Source organism: Barbus barbus (assembly GCF_936440315.1).
Source record: "Barbus barbus genome assembly, chromosome: 7".
NCBI classification, from domain to species: domain Eukaryota; kingdom Metazoa; phylum Chordata; class Actinopteri; order Cypriniformes; family Cyprinidae; genus Barbus; species Barbus barbus.
Window position 1 is genome coordinate 15,934,121 of NC_136735.1, and position 16,784 is coordinate 15,950,904.

At 35.9% G+C, this 16,784-nt stretch overlaps 1 protein-coding gene across 2 annotated transcripts in view; it reads right to left on the bottom strand.

Annotated features, from left to right (window-relative positions):
• Nucleotides 1–16,784, bottom strand: part of LOC306872486 (rho GTPase-activating protein 10-like) — a 54,326-nt gene that overhangs the window by 29,028 nt on the left and 8,514 nt on the right. For both annotated transcript variants that reach the window (XM_079421059.1, XM_079421060.1), the window contains exons 2-11: nt 7,688–7,783; nt 7,406–7,467; nt 5,410–5,481; nt 5,169–5,270; nt 3,456–3,566; nt 2,849–2,953; nt 2,136–2,265; nt 1,932–2,038; nt 1,731–1,825; nt 286–367 (exon numbers count right to left, since the gene is read on the bottom strand). In XM_079421059.1, the coding sequence (XP_079277185.1) occupies nt 286–367; nt 1,731–1,825; nt 1,932–2,038; nt 2,136–2,265; nt 2,849–2,953; nt 3,456–3,566; nt 5,169–5,270; nt 5,410–5,481; nt 7,406–7,467; nt 7,688–7,783 (962 nt within the window). The remainder of the gene's footprint in view (nt 1–285; nt 368–1,730; nt 1,826–1,931; nt 2,039–2,135; nt 2,266–2,848; nt 2,954–3,455; nt 3,567–5,168; nt 5,271–5,409; nt 5,482–7,405; nt 7,468–7,687; nt 7,784–16,784) is intronic.

The window sequence follows — 16,784 nt, forward strand, 5'->3', positions numbered from 1 at the left end:
TGAGAAATTAAAAACATTTCAAAAGAACGGAATTTATTTGAAATAAGTCTTTGAAATCATGTAAAAGTTTTTACTGTCACTTTTGATGATTTTTTAATGCTTGCTGAATAAAAGGATTAATTTCTTCTTAATGACTTAAGTGCTGCCCGCAAACTTCTGAACAGTAGTATAGCTCTAATATGTAATAAAAGCTATCTTTCCAAAAGTTAATCAGGTTTTGTCAACTGAGAATCCGAGAATTGTTTTCACTGAGTGATTGGAAGCTGAAGTGAAGGATTGACTCACCGGCTCCTTTCCTCCCATCGCATGCATCCAGAATCTGTGGTCATCTTCTGAGAGAGCCTGGACTGTCAGTACTGTGATTGGTCTAGAAAACAAACAACCACATATCATGCAAAATAAAACTCAACTCATTTACTTTTTTTATTTTGTGTATGATTTGTGTTTGAACATCTATGTAATAGTTTTATCAATATGTAATGACAGTGAAGCATCTTTCCATTTCCTGTTTCTATTATTTTAAGGTGCCTCTGCATCAGACAGGTGTATGAGTTAATAAAGGGAATAAGAGAGTCTACAACAGGAGTAATGTACACATGCATACATACAAATGCATTATGTACATCTAGGGTGCCTATTAACAGTTTAATCAATTCCAAACAGCTAAAATCACATCCCAGCCCCATTTTCACTTGGAAATACATTAGATTTTGGAAGTCAAATTCATATTTACATTGAGATTGATTCATCTCCTAATTTTGAAACATTCTGATGTGCCACTGAAAAGATTCCACTAAGCAGCTGCAAGATAAACATGATTAACGTTCATCGTAACATAACACTCTGCCCAGGTCAGCTTTGGCTTTGATTAATGAGGGTCCTTGGTGTATCCTGGATGATCAAAATATTTAGATTTTCCTTACCCTCTGACGTATGAGATTCAGTGCCAATGAATCTCATTTGTCTCACACTCTCATGTTAAACCCAGTAGTTTCAGAGAGATTTACAGTTCTAGTGTTTTTCATCATCTAAAGTTAAATTTTTAACTAATAACAATCAAAAAGGAATAATTGTGTGTAATTTGCAAAAATCCACTTGAAGAATATAAGTTTACAGGTGAGTATGAGTTGCTAAAACGTGACTTTTTTTTTTTTAACACTCAAGCCATTTTGACTGAAGAGGATTTTTACAAAACACTATTATCATGTTATCATATTGGACTAAACCTTACTGACTTTGCCCCAAAAATGGATAATTATTGTTCTTGGGGACTATTTCCTCACCCTGTTACACCGATGATGTTTCCAGTCAATTACAGGGGGAAAAAAAGAAGCTTAAAATTCACTCACCATGCTTTATTATTACCAAATGTTGGATGTAATCTTTTTTATCATCAACTTGATTTCCTTCAATTAGCACAGGTTTTGCATTTCTTTCTGGCTGACTGATTGCAGACCTCATTGATCTGAGCTAATGCATCTCAGACAAAAAGATTAAATCCAAGAATTTGGTGATAATATAACATAATGAGTGATTCACAATAAATTTTTGAAAGGTCGGTCATTTTTCACTGGGAACACCAAATTAGGAAAAGAATTGTCAGCACAGAAGAAGGGTACTTTGTGCGCTAACAATCTTTAATTAAATTACCTGATTTCTTGTGAATCAGAAACGCATCATTACATTCATTCACAGTTACCATCACAGCTGGGGGTGCAGGTCCAACATACCGATCTGTGATCTCTATGTCTAGGCAGAACCTCCTGTCAAGAGTGTCTGTGGTTTTGCGGACACAAGACTTGATTGTAACAGACTCGGTCTCACCCTGAATGGATACAGAACATTCTGTGAACAGCAGATCAGCTACACATTTATATCTTATGATCCATGCCATTATCATGACTAATGTGTCAAGTGTGAGAATCAATTACAAGCTTCCCGCCCGATCTCTGGTCAAATGTCTTCATGTGAAGAATTTTCTGTTCTTTGACAAACGTGCAATAGCGTTTCACCCAGCTGGATCCGAAAGGAGGAGGTCCTGTAGAAACAGCAATAACTACGAGCAATGTAGCCAGCGGAGCACAGGACAAATGACATGACAGTCAGTAAAAGATCATAAAATGTATCTTGCGTACGTTTCTCCTGTACGTAAAGATAGCCCTCACTGCTGATGGGGCTGGTCTGTCTGTATTCCTGTGGCGACTCTTTGATTCTCTTCATTAACTCGTACACCTCAGAGCGTGTGCCCTCAAAACGATTCCGTGTCTGAAAGCAGAGGCACAAAAATAAAATAATAACAAAATCAACAATGAAGTTCAACAGATTATGCGAGGGCCTGGAAACTGGGAATGAGCAACTTCCAGTGTATTCTAAAAGACCCATGTTTTTAAGCTATACATCCTCAGAACTCTGACCCTGACCATCAGAACTGATTTATAACTGATTAAAAGCAAAACACCAATGGGGGAAGTGACGGGGTCCAATCAAATAGGACAGGAGAGGGAAGTTGGCTCTCAAACTTCCGACTTAGAAGTTAAACAATGGAAGGTCAATGCAAACAAAGGCCTTTAAGTTTCCCTTGGAAGCCTTGGTCCTCTCAAAAAGCTGCTGTATCCTGTCTCAGTAACTATCTTTCCATGTCACTCTGCAAGCTAATAGTGTTAACCAAAAGAAGACAGATAAATCTTGGAGAATCACTGTAAAAATGTGTCTATAGCTGTTTAATGTGGTTAATGATGTATGCAATGAAAAATGTTTAAACAAAATGTAATATATATTACATAAACCATTTAAAAAAAGATCTAAAGTTTTGTTTTAAAGTCGAAAACATTATTACATTTTTACTTACATTTTGAATATTGATTTGAAGGGCCTTTTTATAATGGTCAAAGTCTTTGGCCAACTCATATCCCTGATGATAGAAAGTAAAAACAGTCTGAAAGAACGCCAGCATCTGTATGAGAGAGAGGGGGAAGAAGGGAATTAGAGAAATTGTAAAAAATTACAACTCATTATATCCTCTAGGACAAACATAATAAATTTTAATGTCTAAATCCCTATGCAATATCCAATTACAAGCAAAAAATAAAAACAGTTTCTAGTAGAAAGTCATACAGGTGTACATAAACTGGAAAAGAAATGTAAAGGTATTCACGGCAACCCGTCAAAAAAGTTTGAGTTTCAATTGTAGACATTGCGGCAGGAATATATTTATATTGTTCAGTAGAATGTACGTAATGGCCCACTAAAATGATTAAAACATGAATTTTAAGGAATAATCATAAAATATGTCTTAATTATAATATTAAATCCCCTTTATTTTCCAAAAAAAGAAAAAGATGTTTAATTTTCATTAATTAAAAGATAAATTAAATTAATGTTTTTAACCCCCCCAGCAAACAGTGTTGAAATGAATCAAGTTGAATGACAATCTGGACAAAAGGTCATGCACTCACAGGCTCGACACACTCAAACTTCTTCCTCTCCTGTATCTCCTGCAGCTTGCAAACATACTCCAGAGACGACTCCTGAAAGTGCTGCCTTATCGCTTCCACCGACATGTCTGCCTGAAAGACAGACAGAATCAAAAAAATATTGTAACACTTGAGATGAAAAGGTCCAAGAAAACAGGGAGAGAAATCATCACATAAAAATTAAAAGTGACTGGGTTGTGAAATGGGTTTTTCAAAAAGCTGTCTGTATTTTTCCTGCAAAACTACCTGACCGTGTGTCGCCTGCCTTTACAACACAGAGGGCCTAATTCTGTAAATGGAATATTTGAAAACCAAGAAACAACTTGGCTGATGTAATTGTATAAAGGTGTGTCTGAATGTAAACAGTACTAAACATTAACTATTGTAAAATAGTTATTAGGTGTGCAAATACAGTTAAACACAGTGTATCACACTGACATCTCTTAACAACATTTCTTGGCGATCTCCATCATAAAATCTCAAAGCTTTATAAAAAAGACTTGAATTTAAATAAAACATTCCAATGCGAGAATGAGTTAATGCTTAACTGTGTGTGTTAAGCGTTCTGGTGTGTATGGAAGACAGATAGAACTCTCAAAAATGTATGCAGCTGATATCATGATAACCAGTTTCTTGTAAACAAGAGAAATGGATGCCAACAGTTTAACCCAAATGGTGTTTGTAATATTAGCTGGTTCCTAATATAACATTACTTGCTGGAGATATAATATAATTTATATATTTATATAGTGACAGATGCACTGTTTTGTTTATTATCATTAAGCTCATGAATTAAACTGTGTGCCTTTTCTGGATTGTATATGTGGGACAGGTGGGAGAGACAGCATTTACAGCAGGGCTTGAAAAAAAAAAAAAAAAAATCAAATCAATCGGTTCACTCAGAGCAGAATCGATTATTTTATCATTTATGTTCCTGCGTTCCTCTGTATTATTACCGTTCTGAAACAAATACATTCGTTTCCGGTTTTCGTTTTCATCCTTTGAACCGGTTCAGAGCCCTGATTAACAGTACAATTAAAATTAAATTAAAAATACAATTAAATTAAAAATGAATGAAACTAAATAAAATAAACATCCCTAAAGGTATCTGGCTGCAGTGACATGTGAACATGGCCCATGGTAACTTAAGAGTCTTATGAACTGGCGAATAACTGAGCAGTCCCTGGTGTTCTTCATCCTTTCTAGGAATCATACACACCAGTCTGACTCAAAATAGCCCAATGCTAAAACCCCTGCCCTTGTCCCAAACACATACGTCATATGGTCTGCAGTAACATAATGGCCCACCATAAAAATATCAACAGACTCTAGTGCTTTTTATGCTAAGTGTATACAACATGTAAGCATGTTCATGCCATAAAAGGTTATGTTCCCCCCACATCACTGAATCAAGATTGAGCAGGATAATACACTGCACTCTTTCACTTTCCCAGGCTTAGAGAGGACTTGCCTGGCTTCATAAATATGGTAGAACTAACAACAGATTTTAATTACCGAAAACCAAAAAAGCACTGCAACAAAAGCAAAAGTTCCTACACTAATAACTGCAATAAACTGTACTGTAAAGACTACAGCAACCCATTGACCTTAACGTATAAATATTGTTTTTCTTTCTCTGAGATACTAAAGGAAATGACCATTTCTTGTGTGTGGGAAGAGTGAAATGTGAAGTACCTCCTGTAATTGTGGCTCTTTCTTCTTTGCTGACATGTTCAAAAGTTTCTCTAATGAGCTGTAGTACTTCTCCGTTTCCTTCTCGTACCTCTTTCTCTCTGCCTAAAGATAGCACGAAAGCATGAAATGGAGGAACTTACTATTTTTAATACATGGAACGAGAAGCAAGTTTGATTTAAATGAATCTGTTAGATGCAAACATCCCAAATATGAGAGATGACGGGAAGAGCTATGCTTTTACCTTTGCTGAGCCGAGATGCTCTTTCCGAAACTTTTCTAAAGGCTTCATCAGTGTCTCTGTGATGTTTCTCATCTGGGAAAAGAAGATTCATTGGATATAGGATCATTTAATTTATTTTTAGCAAACATTAGCAGTAACAGGATTTTCTTTAATCAAACTTGCACAAATGCATTCTGGGTTTAAACGTATATGCCAATAAATGTGTCACCATTTCTTCACCCGAAGCAAAACCGTTCATTTAGCCATCTGACATTTTGAAACAAGTATTCCCTAGAAATGAATTAACCAAAACAGAAATGCAGGAAAAAAATATATATTTTAATTGCCACAAAAAATGTTCTGTATACCCCGAGAAACTGACAAAATCATTTATTATACAACAGTCAGACTCAAAACAACCCACTGCTAAAACCACTGCCCTTGACCCAAACACACACAAATTATTTCTCATATATTATTTATATCACCAGTTTTGCGTTTGCCTACAAAAGTTTACTTGGGTTAACAAAACATTTGCGAGCGAATGCAAAGTTTCTCAGGGAAATGCAAAAATTCTATGAGCAAATGCAAACACATTGAAATCCTTGCAGGGGCTTTGTACAATAGCACGAAATAAACAACATTCTTTGAGAACTAAAATAAAGCTATCATTTTCTAAAGCCCATATTTTAACAAGAAGGCTTTCACAATGTTTATTATTATATAAATACATATCTTTATAAATGAAGTAATGAAATAACAAAAGAAAGCCATTGCATGAGTGTTAGTACTCAGAATGAGCACCACTGCTTTACGATTACCCCGTCTTTCTGATCCTGTCAGGGCCTGTAGGCTCCACCTCTTCCATGCATGCTTCCAGGGTGCCGAGGGCCCACAACATCATTGGTCTGCTGCAGTGTTATGAATGGGTGGGGCTCAAATAGCTCAAAACAACTGTCAGCTGTTGCACTTTGAGTCATGGGCAGGCCCTTCGGCTCTCTAATGCTGCATACTATATAAATACTAACATGACCTACATGCAACATGAGCCCTTCCTACCCTGATGGCTAACCATGCATTAGACTAAGCAGTCCTCTCATACCTTAAGAAGGCAAATATCAGGTGAATGGATCTGTTACAGTAATAGGTAAAACTGATTTTTTAATGCATTTAAGGAACCAAAGTATTTGTTTTTACACATTTTACACTGTAAACGCAATTTGTAAATGAACTACAGATAAAATTCCTATTAGTCTTTGAAATATAAAGAACTTAAATCAGGTGCTTTTGGTTGTTCAACCAGAGGGTTTGAAAGTACAGTTCCTAAACAACTCATTTAAGGTGACATTACTCAACATAAGCAGCCGTCTTGTGTAATCAGAGTCATTGAGACAGAGGACACAAATAGCTGATGGCAATGTAACTCACTTCCTGTGGCTATGACTCAAACAGTGCTGAAGCATGCAGGGACAAACAGATGACCGATGTCCCTTTATAAAGTATGTGTTGAACTCAATGCTATTTATTTTTTTAAGCCGGCAAGGATTTGTTCACTGCAAAAAATGCTTTTCTTACTTAGATTTTTTGTCTTGTTTCCAGCCGAAATGTCTAGAAAATCCTTCTTGATTTAAGAATTTCTAGATAAGTAAAAATTATTGTCGTTTTCAGAAAAAACTAGTCAAAATTAAGTGAGTTTTTGCTTGAAACAAGCAAAATAATCTGCCAATGGGGTAAACAAAATAACGTTGTTTTCTGTTTGAAATATGATTATTTTGCATACCCCATTGGCAGATTATTTTGCGTGTTCTAAGCAAAAACTCACTTAATTTTGACTTGTTTTTTCTGAAAACAAGACAATAATTTTTACTTGTCTAGAAACTCCTTCTTGATTTAAGAGTTTTTAGATATTTTGGCTGGAACATGACAAAACATACAAGTAAGAAAAGCATTTTTTGCAGTGAATTTAAAATGTATAACAGAGTGTGTTTTAATGCAAGTCTCAAATGGTTGTGCTCACCATCAGATCTCTTTGGTCTTCCAAATTTCTAAGAAAGGAGGAGAATTCTTGCAATGATTCATCTGAAATGACAAACATGCAGACAATGAACAAAGTTTATCTATGCATGACTATTTACATATTTCTCAGTATTTGAGCCACCCGTCTGAAACAAACAGATGAATCACAAAGAGTTCATACGTACAAATCTCACCCACATCACACTAGCAGCCAAGTATTAAAATAAAGGCAAATGTATGCATGTGCGTTAATGAAAATATGCAAAAAAAAACAACAACTCACCAATGCACTTCTCATCGTCAGTTTTGGCATCGCCGATGTACTCAAATTTGAACTCACCCAGGCACTGAGCAAACTTCTTCTGGGCCAATGAAAGCTCTGCAAATCAGAGACAAATCAGAGAGTTAAAGCTTTTAAATCCAAAGGCAAATGAGGAATTGCTTTATTTGTGAATGTTTTAGTGTTTCCATTATTTTCATTCAGAAATGTATGCCACAGTCACATATTAACCTAAACTGCAATGCAAAGGTTTTGGGGTTGGTTAGTTTTGTTTGTTTGTTCATTTATTTATTTAATAACTTAATAATTTTATTGAACAAGGGCACGATCAAAAGTGACAGCAAGAACACTCAAAATATTTATTTTTATATAAATGCTTTTCTTTAAAAAAAAAAAAAAAAAAAAACAAAAAAAAAAAAAAAAAACAATTCATTAATGGATACTAATATTTCCACAAAAATATTAAGCAGCACAACTGTTTTCAACATTGATAAGAAGAAATGTCTCCTATCAGCAGCAAATCAGCATATAAAATGATTTCTGAAGGATCAGTGAAGTTTGGATGGTCTGTTTCAGCCATTACAAGAATAATAACCTTTATAAAAAAAAATATCAAAACAATTATTCTAAATTGTAAAAATATTTTCTGTTTTTACTATATTTGTCATCAAATAAATGCAGCCTTAGTGAACCTAAGAGACTTCTTTCAAAAACACACAAAAAAGTATCAACCCTAAACCTCTGAATAGTAATCAAGCCATGACGTGACCTTAAACACTGAAGACAAAAACAATCCTTTTATTCTATCATACTGGAAATATTTGGATGACATTGCCCTCCATTGAGGAGCACAGAAAAGAATTCCCGAAGAAAAGCTTAACAATACCACCCATTCATAGATAATGAGTTGGTCATAATGAAAGGTATGCTCTGCAAACATCCTGCAAGACTTATGTTGTTAAAATCATACTGAAAGAGCAGGTGTTGCAAGTAGATATCAAGAATTTCCCCTCGATCTGGAAAACCCTGGGACTTTGCCTGGAACATGAGGCTGGGTGAGGATTTTTGATTCAGAGGGAAATTTCAGTCTGTGGATTCCCAAAGGATGATCCCAAATTCCCGATATAACTTAACTCTCACTGCATGGGGTCCGTGGGACAGAGTGCTGGGATATTTTAGGACGAACACTATGAGAGGTATCCAGCACTGCAGTGTCATCAACATCGACAGCTGGGCCCGTCCGTGTGAAATGAGCTGGTACCAAATGACCTATCGCATCTTCTGCTTCTAAATTCGCTTACCATATTTGTCATAGATTTACAATATTTATCCTTGTAATCCAGTTGTAAAGTCATTCCAATTGATTCCATTCAATCACTCAGGCTTGCAACAGGACAAGAATAAAATGACCTGAAAAAAAAAAACAAAAAAAAAAAAAACACACACACTACTAAAACTGACAGAATGATCAAATGTTGTGGTTTATGCAAAAGGAGTATTCAAGATGTGTGGTTTAGTATAATCCTGGTTGTGTATGGGCTATATTTCATTTATGTCCACAAAGCTACCTATTAAGCTGCTTACTCCACCCTCTTGCCCAGTCCAAACTAAAAACGCCTGGTCAACTCATCTGTGCAGGCTGGAGCGAATGTGGATTACTATACAACAAAGCTCAATCATGTGAGTCTGGCGGAGTGGACCTGCTGACTACATGACCCCCGGACAGAGTGGACTAAGAATGACAAGAGATAAATGTGAATAACACTGTGCTCTAGGGCAGGGCAGGACTGTACTAAGTCTCTAAATTTTTGACTCTAAACATGCATCTCTATATACATTCAGTGTGTCTTGTAAGTAAGATACATTGATGGTTTAATTTACTTGCTATATAAAACTTTGGGCCTGGATCTTGATTGTGGTCTGATAATTGGTGGCATCTGCTCGATGAATGAATGAATGAATGAATGAATGAATGAATATGATCCTTGACAGAAAACATTTACACAGCAGCCATCCACCCATCTATAAAAATAACATCTGTCCTGCGATATCACTGATATCAGATTTACTGTGCGCAGAGGAAGCTGAACAGCTAATTCTACTGGGCGTTAGGGAAGGGCAAATGGCAGCCAGTGGGCACTGAATTAAATCAACGCATTGTTTGTTGAGCTTCTGTTCTTTAAGCAAGACTAAAAATAGAAGTGACAGGAAACTGTATTCTTTCCTTTCTTCCGCATGTGTGTGAGGTAGGCATCACTCTGTAAACGAAGATGTGGTTGTAGAAGTTGTCACATGCTACAACATGCAATACGTGGTGAGATCCAAAAGTAAGAGTGCCATGAAGAATGTAAGCAGATCAGACTGTGGCTCAACGGAAATCAAAAATCTAAAAGTTACATGAGATATATATAGATATATAGATAGATATAGATAGTCAATATAAATTAATTTTTATACAATTATACATATCAGGGTTTGAAAAAAACAAAAACAAATCCCTGGTAGCCCTTGGAGCAGGCACTTGTCAGAAAACAAAAAAAGCTTATAAAATGATAAACATCACATTTCAGCATTTTTAAGAAAAGTGATGAGGCAAACTCATACATTATTATATTAATTTAAAACATACCATACTTGTATTAAAGGGATAGTTCTCCCAAAAAAATGAAAATTCTGTTATTAATTTCTCGCCCTCATGTTGTTTCAAACCGTAAGACCTTCGTTCATCTTCGGGACACAAATTAGGCTTTCTGTCCCTGCACTGACACGCAACTGAAACGTTCAAGGCCCAGAAAGGTAGTAAGGACCTTGTTAAAATAGTCCATGTGACATCAGTGGTTCAACTTTAATTTTACAAAACTAGGAGAATACTGAATGAAGGTCTAACCAGTTTGGAACGACATGAGGGTAAGAAATTAAAGACAGAATTTTCATTTTTGGGTGAACTATCGCTTTTAACTCTGCATGTTCACCGTTTAAAAACATGGGTGGATTTTCACATTGGTCTGCACAAAATTAGCAAATTCTAAAATGTAAACTTTAAATGTTTCCTTTAAAGTCAATTTGCAATAATAGTTGAAAATTATAGCAATAATTTGACTCCATAGGTCAATGAAAAATAGAATTCAAACTCACAGATGTTTTTTTGCTGGAAACATCAGGTGCAAAACAACTGCTTTGTAACACGGAGCCCGTTATAATTTTAACAAAACCTCCTCTACGGCCCTGTCCTAAATGGCACCCTAAACCCTTGCGATCTTCCAGTGTCTACACTTTCGTGATATAATGCCGCTTTGACTGTCAGGTAGAAGTCTGCTGCAGAGCTCATCCCAGTGTGGGCTCGGCAGAAGTGTGGCAACACTGGCCCGGGCCATCCGAAAAAGAAAAGAAAGAGACGCAACAACAATCTACGGTGACCGCAACATCAATAGACTGCAACGTTGACAAGCGTTTTTGAGGGAGTTATGAGATATCCACAACTCTAGTTTAACAGAGTATAAAGACAGTGTTATCGGTCATAACGTTTGGTAAGAAATAACACAAACACTGGACGAAAATTGTTATAAAATGAAGTATAGTTTGAAAGGCTTGTTAAAAATCACAAATGAAAAGTTATACATTTCAGAGCCTAGTAAAAGAATGGCTTTCAATTATACTGTAATGTTGAATGGCTATAATCAATAGGGAAAATTGAGGGAAAATGCATTTAATAGAGACACCAGTAGCAGTATCAATATACTTCATTAATAATAAGCTACTCATACTAAAAAGATGCCATTAAACATTTAAAATATACTGTCTTTATGTTGTTTCTACATTAATTTGGAGGTTCAATTAAATTATGACAATATAAATAAATATGTAATTAATCATGCAGAAAAATGTGTGATTAATTATTTTGTTAATTGATTAACAGACAGTACTCGGTTAACCTTTTATAGATCTTGGTGTTGGTAATATTAATTCATTTTACTGCTGAATATGAATTTCAATTTAATTTCTAATTTTATAGCCCCCCTGCAGACAGATATCGGGACAGCCCCCATCAAATTTCCAGTTTGATAATCCGGCCCTCAAATGAAGCTAGTTGAATAGCCCTGTCCTACGGTCTTGTGGACTTAACAGACACACTCACGTGGCGGCCATTGTAAGTCTGTAAGACTGCAAGTGCACATGAAGTGTTCCACTGGGACAGGGTCGGTGTTAACCAGATAATAGGATCCAAAATGAACACTAGTCAATGACCAAATTAGATTAATAATTAGACTCGTGGCTAAAGTTTGTAGCCAGTTGGCTTACTATAATAAAAAAGCTCCATGGGGTTCAACTGCAGAATGATAATTTGACCCTCGAGATTGCATAACATGAACAATTCCATTTAAAGACTATGAAAATAACTACACCAATCTTCAAATCTTCTATATCTAAGCAACGTCAGCCGAGTTCAGAAACTTGAGAAGCGGTCTATCCCGTATGCTCTGGACTCTAAACAGCAACGCTGACCCAGCAGTAGAGTGTAGGCACAAACAAGACAGTTAGAGACCTGACTCATGGCATTGAGGTCTGCTGCTTACTCATGGGGAATGCTTGAAGCATTTATTTGCTTGGGAGGTTTGGAGGGAATGTGGCTGAAGGGGTCTTAGGATGTATAATCAGAAAGGGCATCTGTTATTGTTATGAGAAAATCAAGAAAGCGTGTTAAAAGCATGCACACATGGAGGTTCAGCCCACTGAAAATACCTAAAAATCCCCTGGTTGATCCGAGGGAATTCCTTCAACAGTGAAGCATTCAAAAAACACAAACCAAAAACAACACACCCTGGAAACACTGATTCTAAGGTCAAACTTTCAGCCAAACCCTGGTGCCGACCCAAGCTAAATATTTGATCAAATTTATGCCAGAGACTCAGAAACCATTACAATTTTCTGTACCAAACATACGCCATAGCTTTGATAACAAATTTATTACAAAGACCTTAAAATGTTCGCAAAAAGCCACTCGTTCCAGGAAACTGACAACTCTGTCATGTCAACCTATATATTACGGCGATGTTAAATACAGGTTTGGTGCCTTATTGTCAAAACAGAGGCACTGGCAGAGACGCGTATTTTAGTTTCAAACACAAAAGGCCTGTATTTAAAGTGACATTATGTTTTGAAATGAGAGTAAAAGACACACTTTGCTGATAAATTAAACTACAAGGCTTGCTGCACCAGTGACTTTAAAACCAAAAGACACCCTTTCAAGGAATAATTCTTCTGAAAAAAAGAAAACGGTCATAACTTAGATCATTTTTATAGTCTTACTGTATACATCAGAATGTTCATGCTGCTCTGTAACCATATCACAAACACACAAAAAATGTCTAACCACCAAAAACTGACCATTTCACAAGACATCACCAATGTTTCTCAAAGTTGCTAAAACATTAGACTAACATCTCCACAAACAACTGCATTTAAGGAAACAAAGCTTTCTCAAAGTTAGACTGCAGCCAAAACAGGAGACACACACACACACACACACACACACACACACAGTCTCAGGCTAAATAGTGTAATACTCATTGTCTGATGACACATCTCTCACTCCTTTGTAATTTTGGATAGTTGGACACAGCATGGGAGCAACCAATAACAGTGTGTGGGTTTATCAAGTTTGAGTAATTTGACATGAAGCATCAGTTGTGTCACACCAACGGTGCAAAAAATACATACAAAGACAATAAAAACAAAGAAATATTAGGTAAAATCGTACTATGACAGCTCCACATTACTAAACGTGTTGATGATGATTTTGTGGTTTATCTTGGTTCATCTTTATGTCATTGAGCCCAGGAAACAAGAAAGAAAAATGCAGGAAAATGCCCCTCCTATTGCTTATCACAGGAAACCACATTTTTAAAACATCTGTACAGTCAATGTGACGAGACAGTTAGGTACGACTCCATTGAGACACTTTTCTCTGAAGGTACTACAGGAGTTTAAAGGATGACCAAAAGACAGTGCCCAAGAAATAAAGACGCAAACACTTCAGCAGTCGAACTGCCTTTGGACTGAAGAAACACACCCAGCCTGAGTCTTAATCATTGCAATCATTCATATGCACTGTAAACCAATGAGTAATGCATGCTTAGAAAACACTTGCTAACTTGTCATTTAGCAAAAGCTTATTATCTCAAGCAATTTACAGAAATGGCATCGGCAGTCTTTCTGAAATACCTTTGTGTCTTTAGTGTCTGGGAAGAGACTTTTAGTAATTCCGTCATTTCAGTTCACGCACAGCCCTTACATGGAAACAGACCTAGTACAACCCTAGTGAACAATAACTTTATTTTCAAATTTAAATCACACTATTTCAATACAATCTAGAAGGGTTCCTTTATTGGATTAAGATTTTCTGAGCAGTATGGTTTGAATTTACTCATAAATTACCCCACTGAGTCACATAGGGAATATAAAACAGAAACTTCATTTGGGAAAATGATGTCACTCACAATGACGTCCCGATTAGACCCACATGTGTGCTTTAGTTCAGGGGGTCACAGAGAATCAAGGCTCAGCGTACCTATAAACCAGCTAGACTACAGCATGCTCATATAATTAGCTATCAGTACTGTATTTATGGAGATTTAAGGGAAGACACTAGCAACTTAGGTCACTTTTCTTACTCAATGTAGAGAAATTTGCCTGGTTGTGAGGAAGTATTTTGGTGCTAATTTATATTACTTTATATATATATATAGAATTTATATATAAAACTTATATATAAATAAAATATACACACACACACATACCTTGGACCACAAAACCAGTCTTAAGTGTCAATTTTTCACAATTGAGATTTATACATCATCATACAGCTGAATAAATAAGCTTTCCATTGATGTATGGTTTGTTAGGATCGGACAATATTTGGCCGAAATACAACTATTTGAAAATCTGGAATCTGAGGGTGCAAAAAAATCAAAATACTGAGAAAATCGCCTTTAAAGTTGTCCAAATTAAGTTCTTAGCAATGCACATTACTAATCAAAAAATAAGTTTTGATATATTTAGAGTAAGAAATTTACAAAATATCTTCATGGAACATGATCTTTACTTAATATCCTAATGATTTTTGGCATAAAAGTAAAATTTATAATTTTAACCCATTCAATGTATTTTTGGCTATTGCTACAAATATACCCCAGCGACTTAAGACTGGTTTTGTGGTCTTAATTTGGAATTAAACTGTGTTTTTGTAAATATATTTAGCCAATTTGAAATGGTTACAACCATGGTATTTCACCAAATGTCAAATAGAATCACATTCATTGCCTGCCACCTATATAGATATGCTAGTAGAACAGCAAAAATTACGAAATGGAACACACTTCTTACCAGCAGAGGCAACAGGAGAATCATTACCTGTATAGCTGAAGCAGAAAAAGTCTGAAGCCAGAAGAAGGGGGAAAGATTTGACACCCAAGGTAATCCCTTTTTATTGAACACACAAGGGAATGAATTGTGTAGACCGCTCTAACAGTATCAGTGTAGATTACATAAAACTCAGAGATGATCATGCTGATCCTTGTCAATAAAAGGCAATGCAGTGTCTAACAAACGAATGTAGCCTTAATGTATCCTGAAGTACTTTTGGGGAGGGACATGTGCATCACAATCTCTTCACATGTAAATCTTTATCTTCTTTCTTGAGGCGAAAAAGCCAAGCTAGATAAAAGGCATTCCTTACCATGACATTCCTAAAAATCAGCACATAAAAAGCACATTTAATCTCTGTAGTATAGTGTTGACTTCTCTGTGAATTTAGCATATTTATGAACATATAAATACTCCACAGTTAATATCCTAATAAATAAAATCACAGTAGTTTTGCTTTGACTACTTAAAGCAATCAAATGAATGTACATCATTAGCACCTGGACAAAACAGATAAGAGTCACCAGTTGGCCATGAGAATGAACCTCCAATAAGATTAATATTAGTATTGGGACTGAATAAATACCAGTACAATCTCAGTGTTCCGCACAGACATTCCCCAGTGCTCTCAACCAAGTCCTTTTAAGGCATGCTGGGAGAAATCCTGGAAATGGTCAAGAGGCCCATCTCTGCAGTTTTACAGACACAGTCATCTATTACTATAATAATTGAGTTTCGGTTTTCGCTCTCTTCTTTCTGCAAAAAAGGACACAAAGCAACCGAGACCTTTATTAGACTACATTGTGAGTGCAAGTTAAAAGAGTGCCAAAGTCTCAAAGGGGGAAGGCCTTATGTAATGAAAATATGCAATGGGATGTGGGGTATGATCGTAAAAATGAACAGCTGGAGATTGCTTTGTGGTAATAGTATGGGTTTATGGGAAGGTTCAGGTCAAGTCCATTCTGAACTAATAAAGGCAAGGCACATGACTTGTTCTTCAGGTTCACACAGTCTCAAAATGTCACTCAATTGGTGCTCTTTCTTTTACACAATTCTCGGTTTCTGAACAAAGGTTACATTTTTTAACATTATGGGTTTGTGTGTAGACAGTACAGACTACAGAGAGAAGCTAATTCCAAAGCACTAACAATTTACAAAGTAGAATAATGCTATGACTGACAGAAGAAAACGCTATCATTGTACCCAAAAAAAAAAAAGAAAAGAAAAACGAGAGAGAGAGACAGAGAGAGAGAATTAAGAAACATGTTCAGGCTGATAACAACCCACCTTTAAATACACAGAATGCCTATACTTGAGGTCCAAGTTAAAGTACAATTATATTAACTCTTATTATGCATAACTAAAGAATGGAACAGAGTTGGGTATTTTAACCCAATCTGAAGACTTTGTTCACACAGTTTACTAATTCATAAAATTGTCAATGTTTATTAATCTGTGTGCACCAGTTACAACTGTAGTGCTATTTCCTGATTTTTATCATTTATCTTGATACTTAAGTTCCATAGAGTGGAAGATGACGGTACAGATTTATTTTTGCTGGAAGTAATCTAACTGGAAAATTGTTCATCAATCCCATTACAAAGTAAAGTTTTCAAGGCTTTTTCAAAAGGTCCCCAAGCTAACGAATTTTAGCCAAATTTTACAGCAGCAATTCATG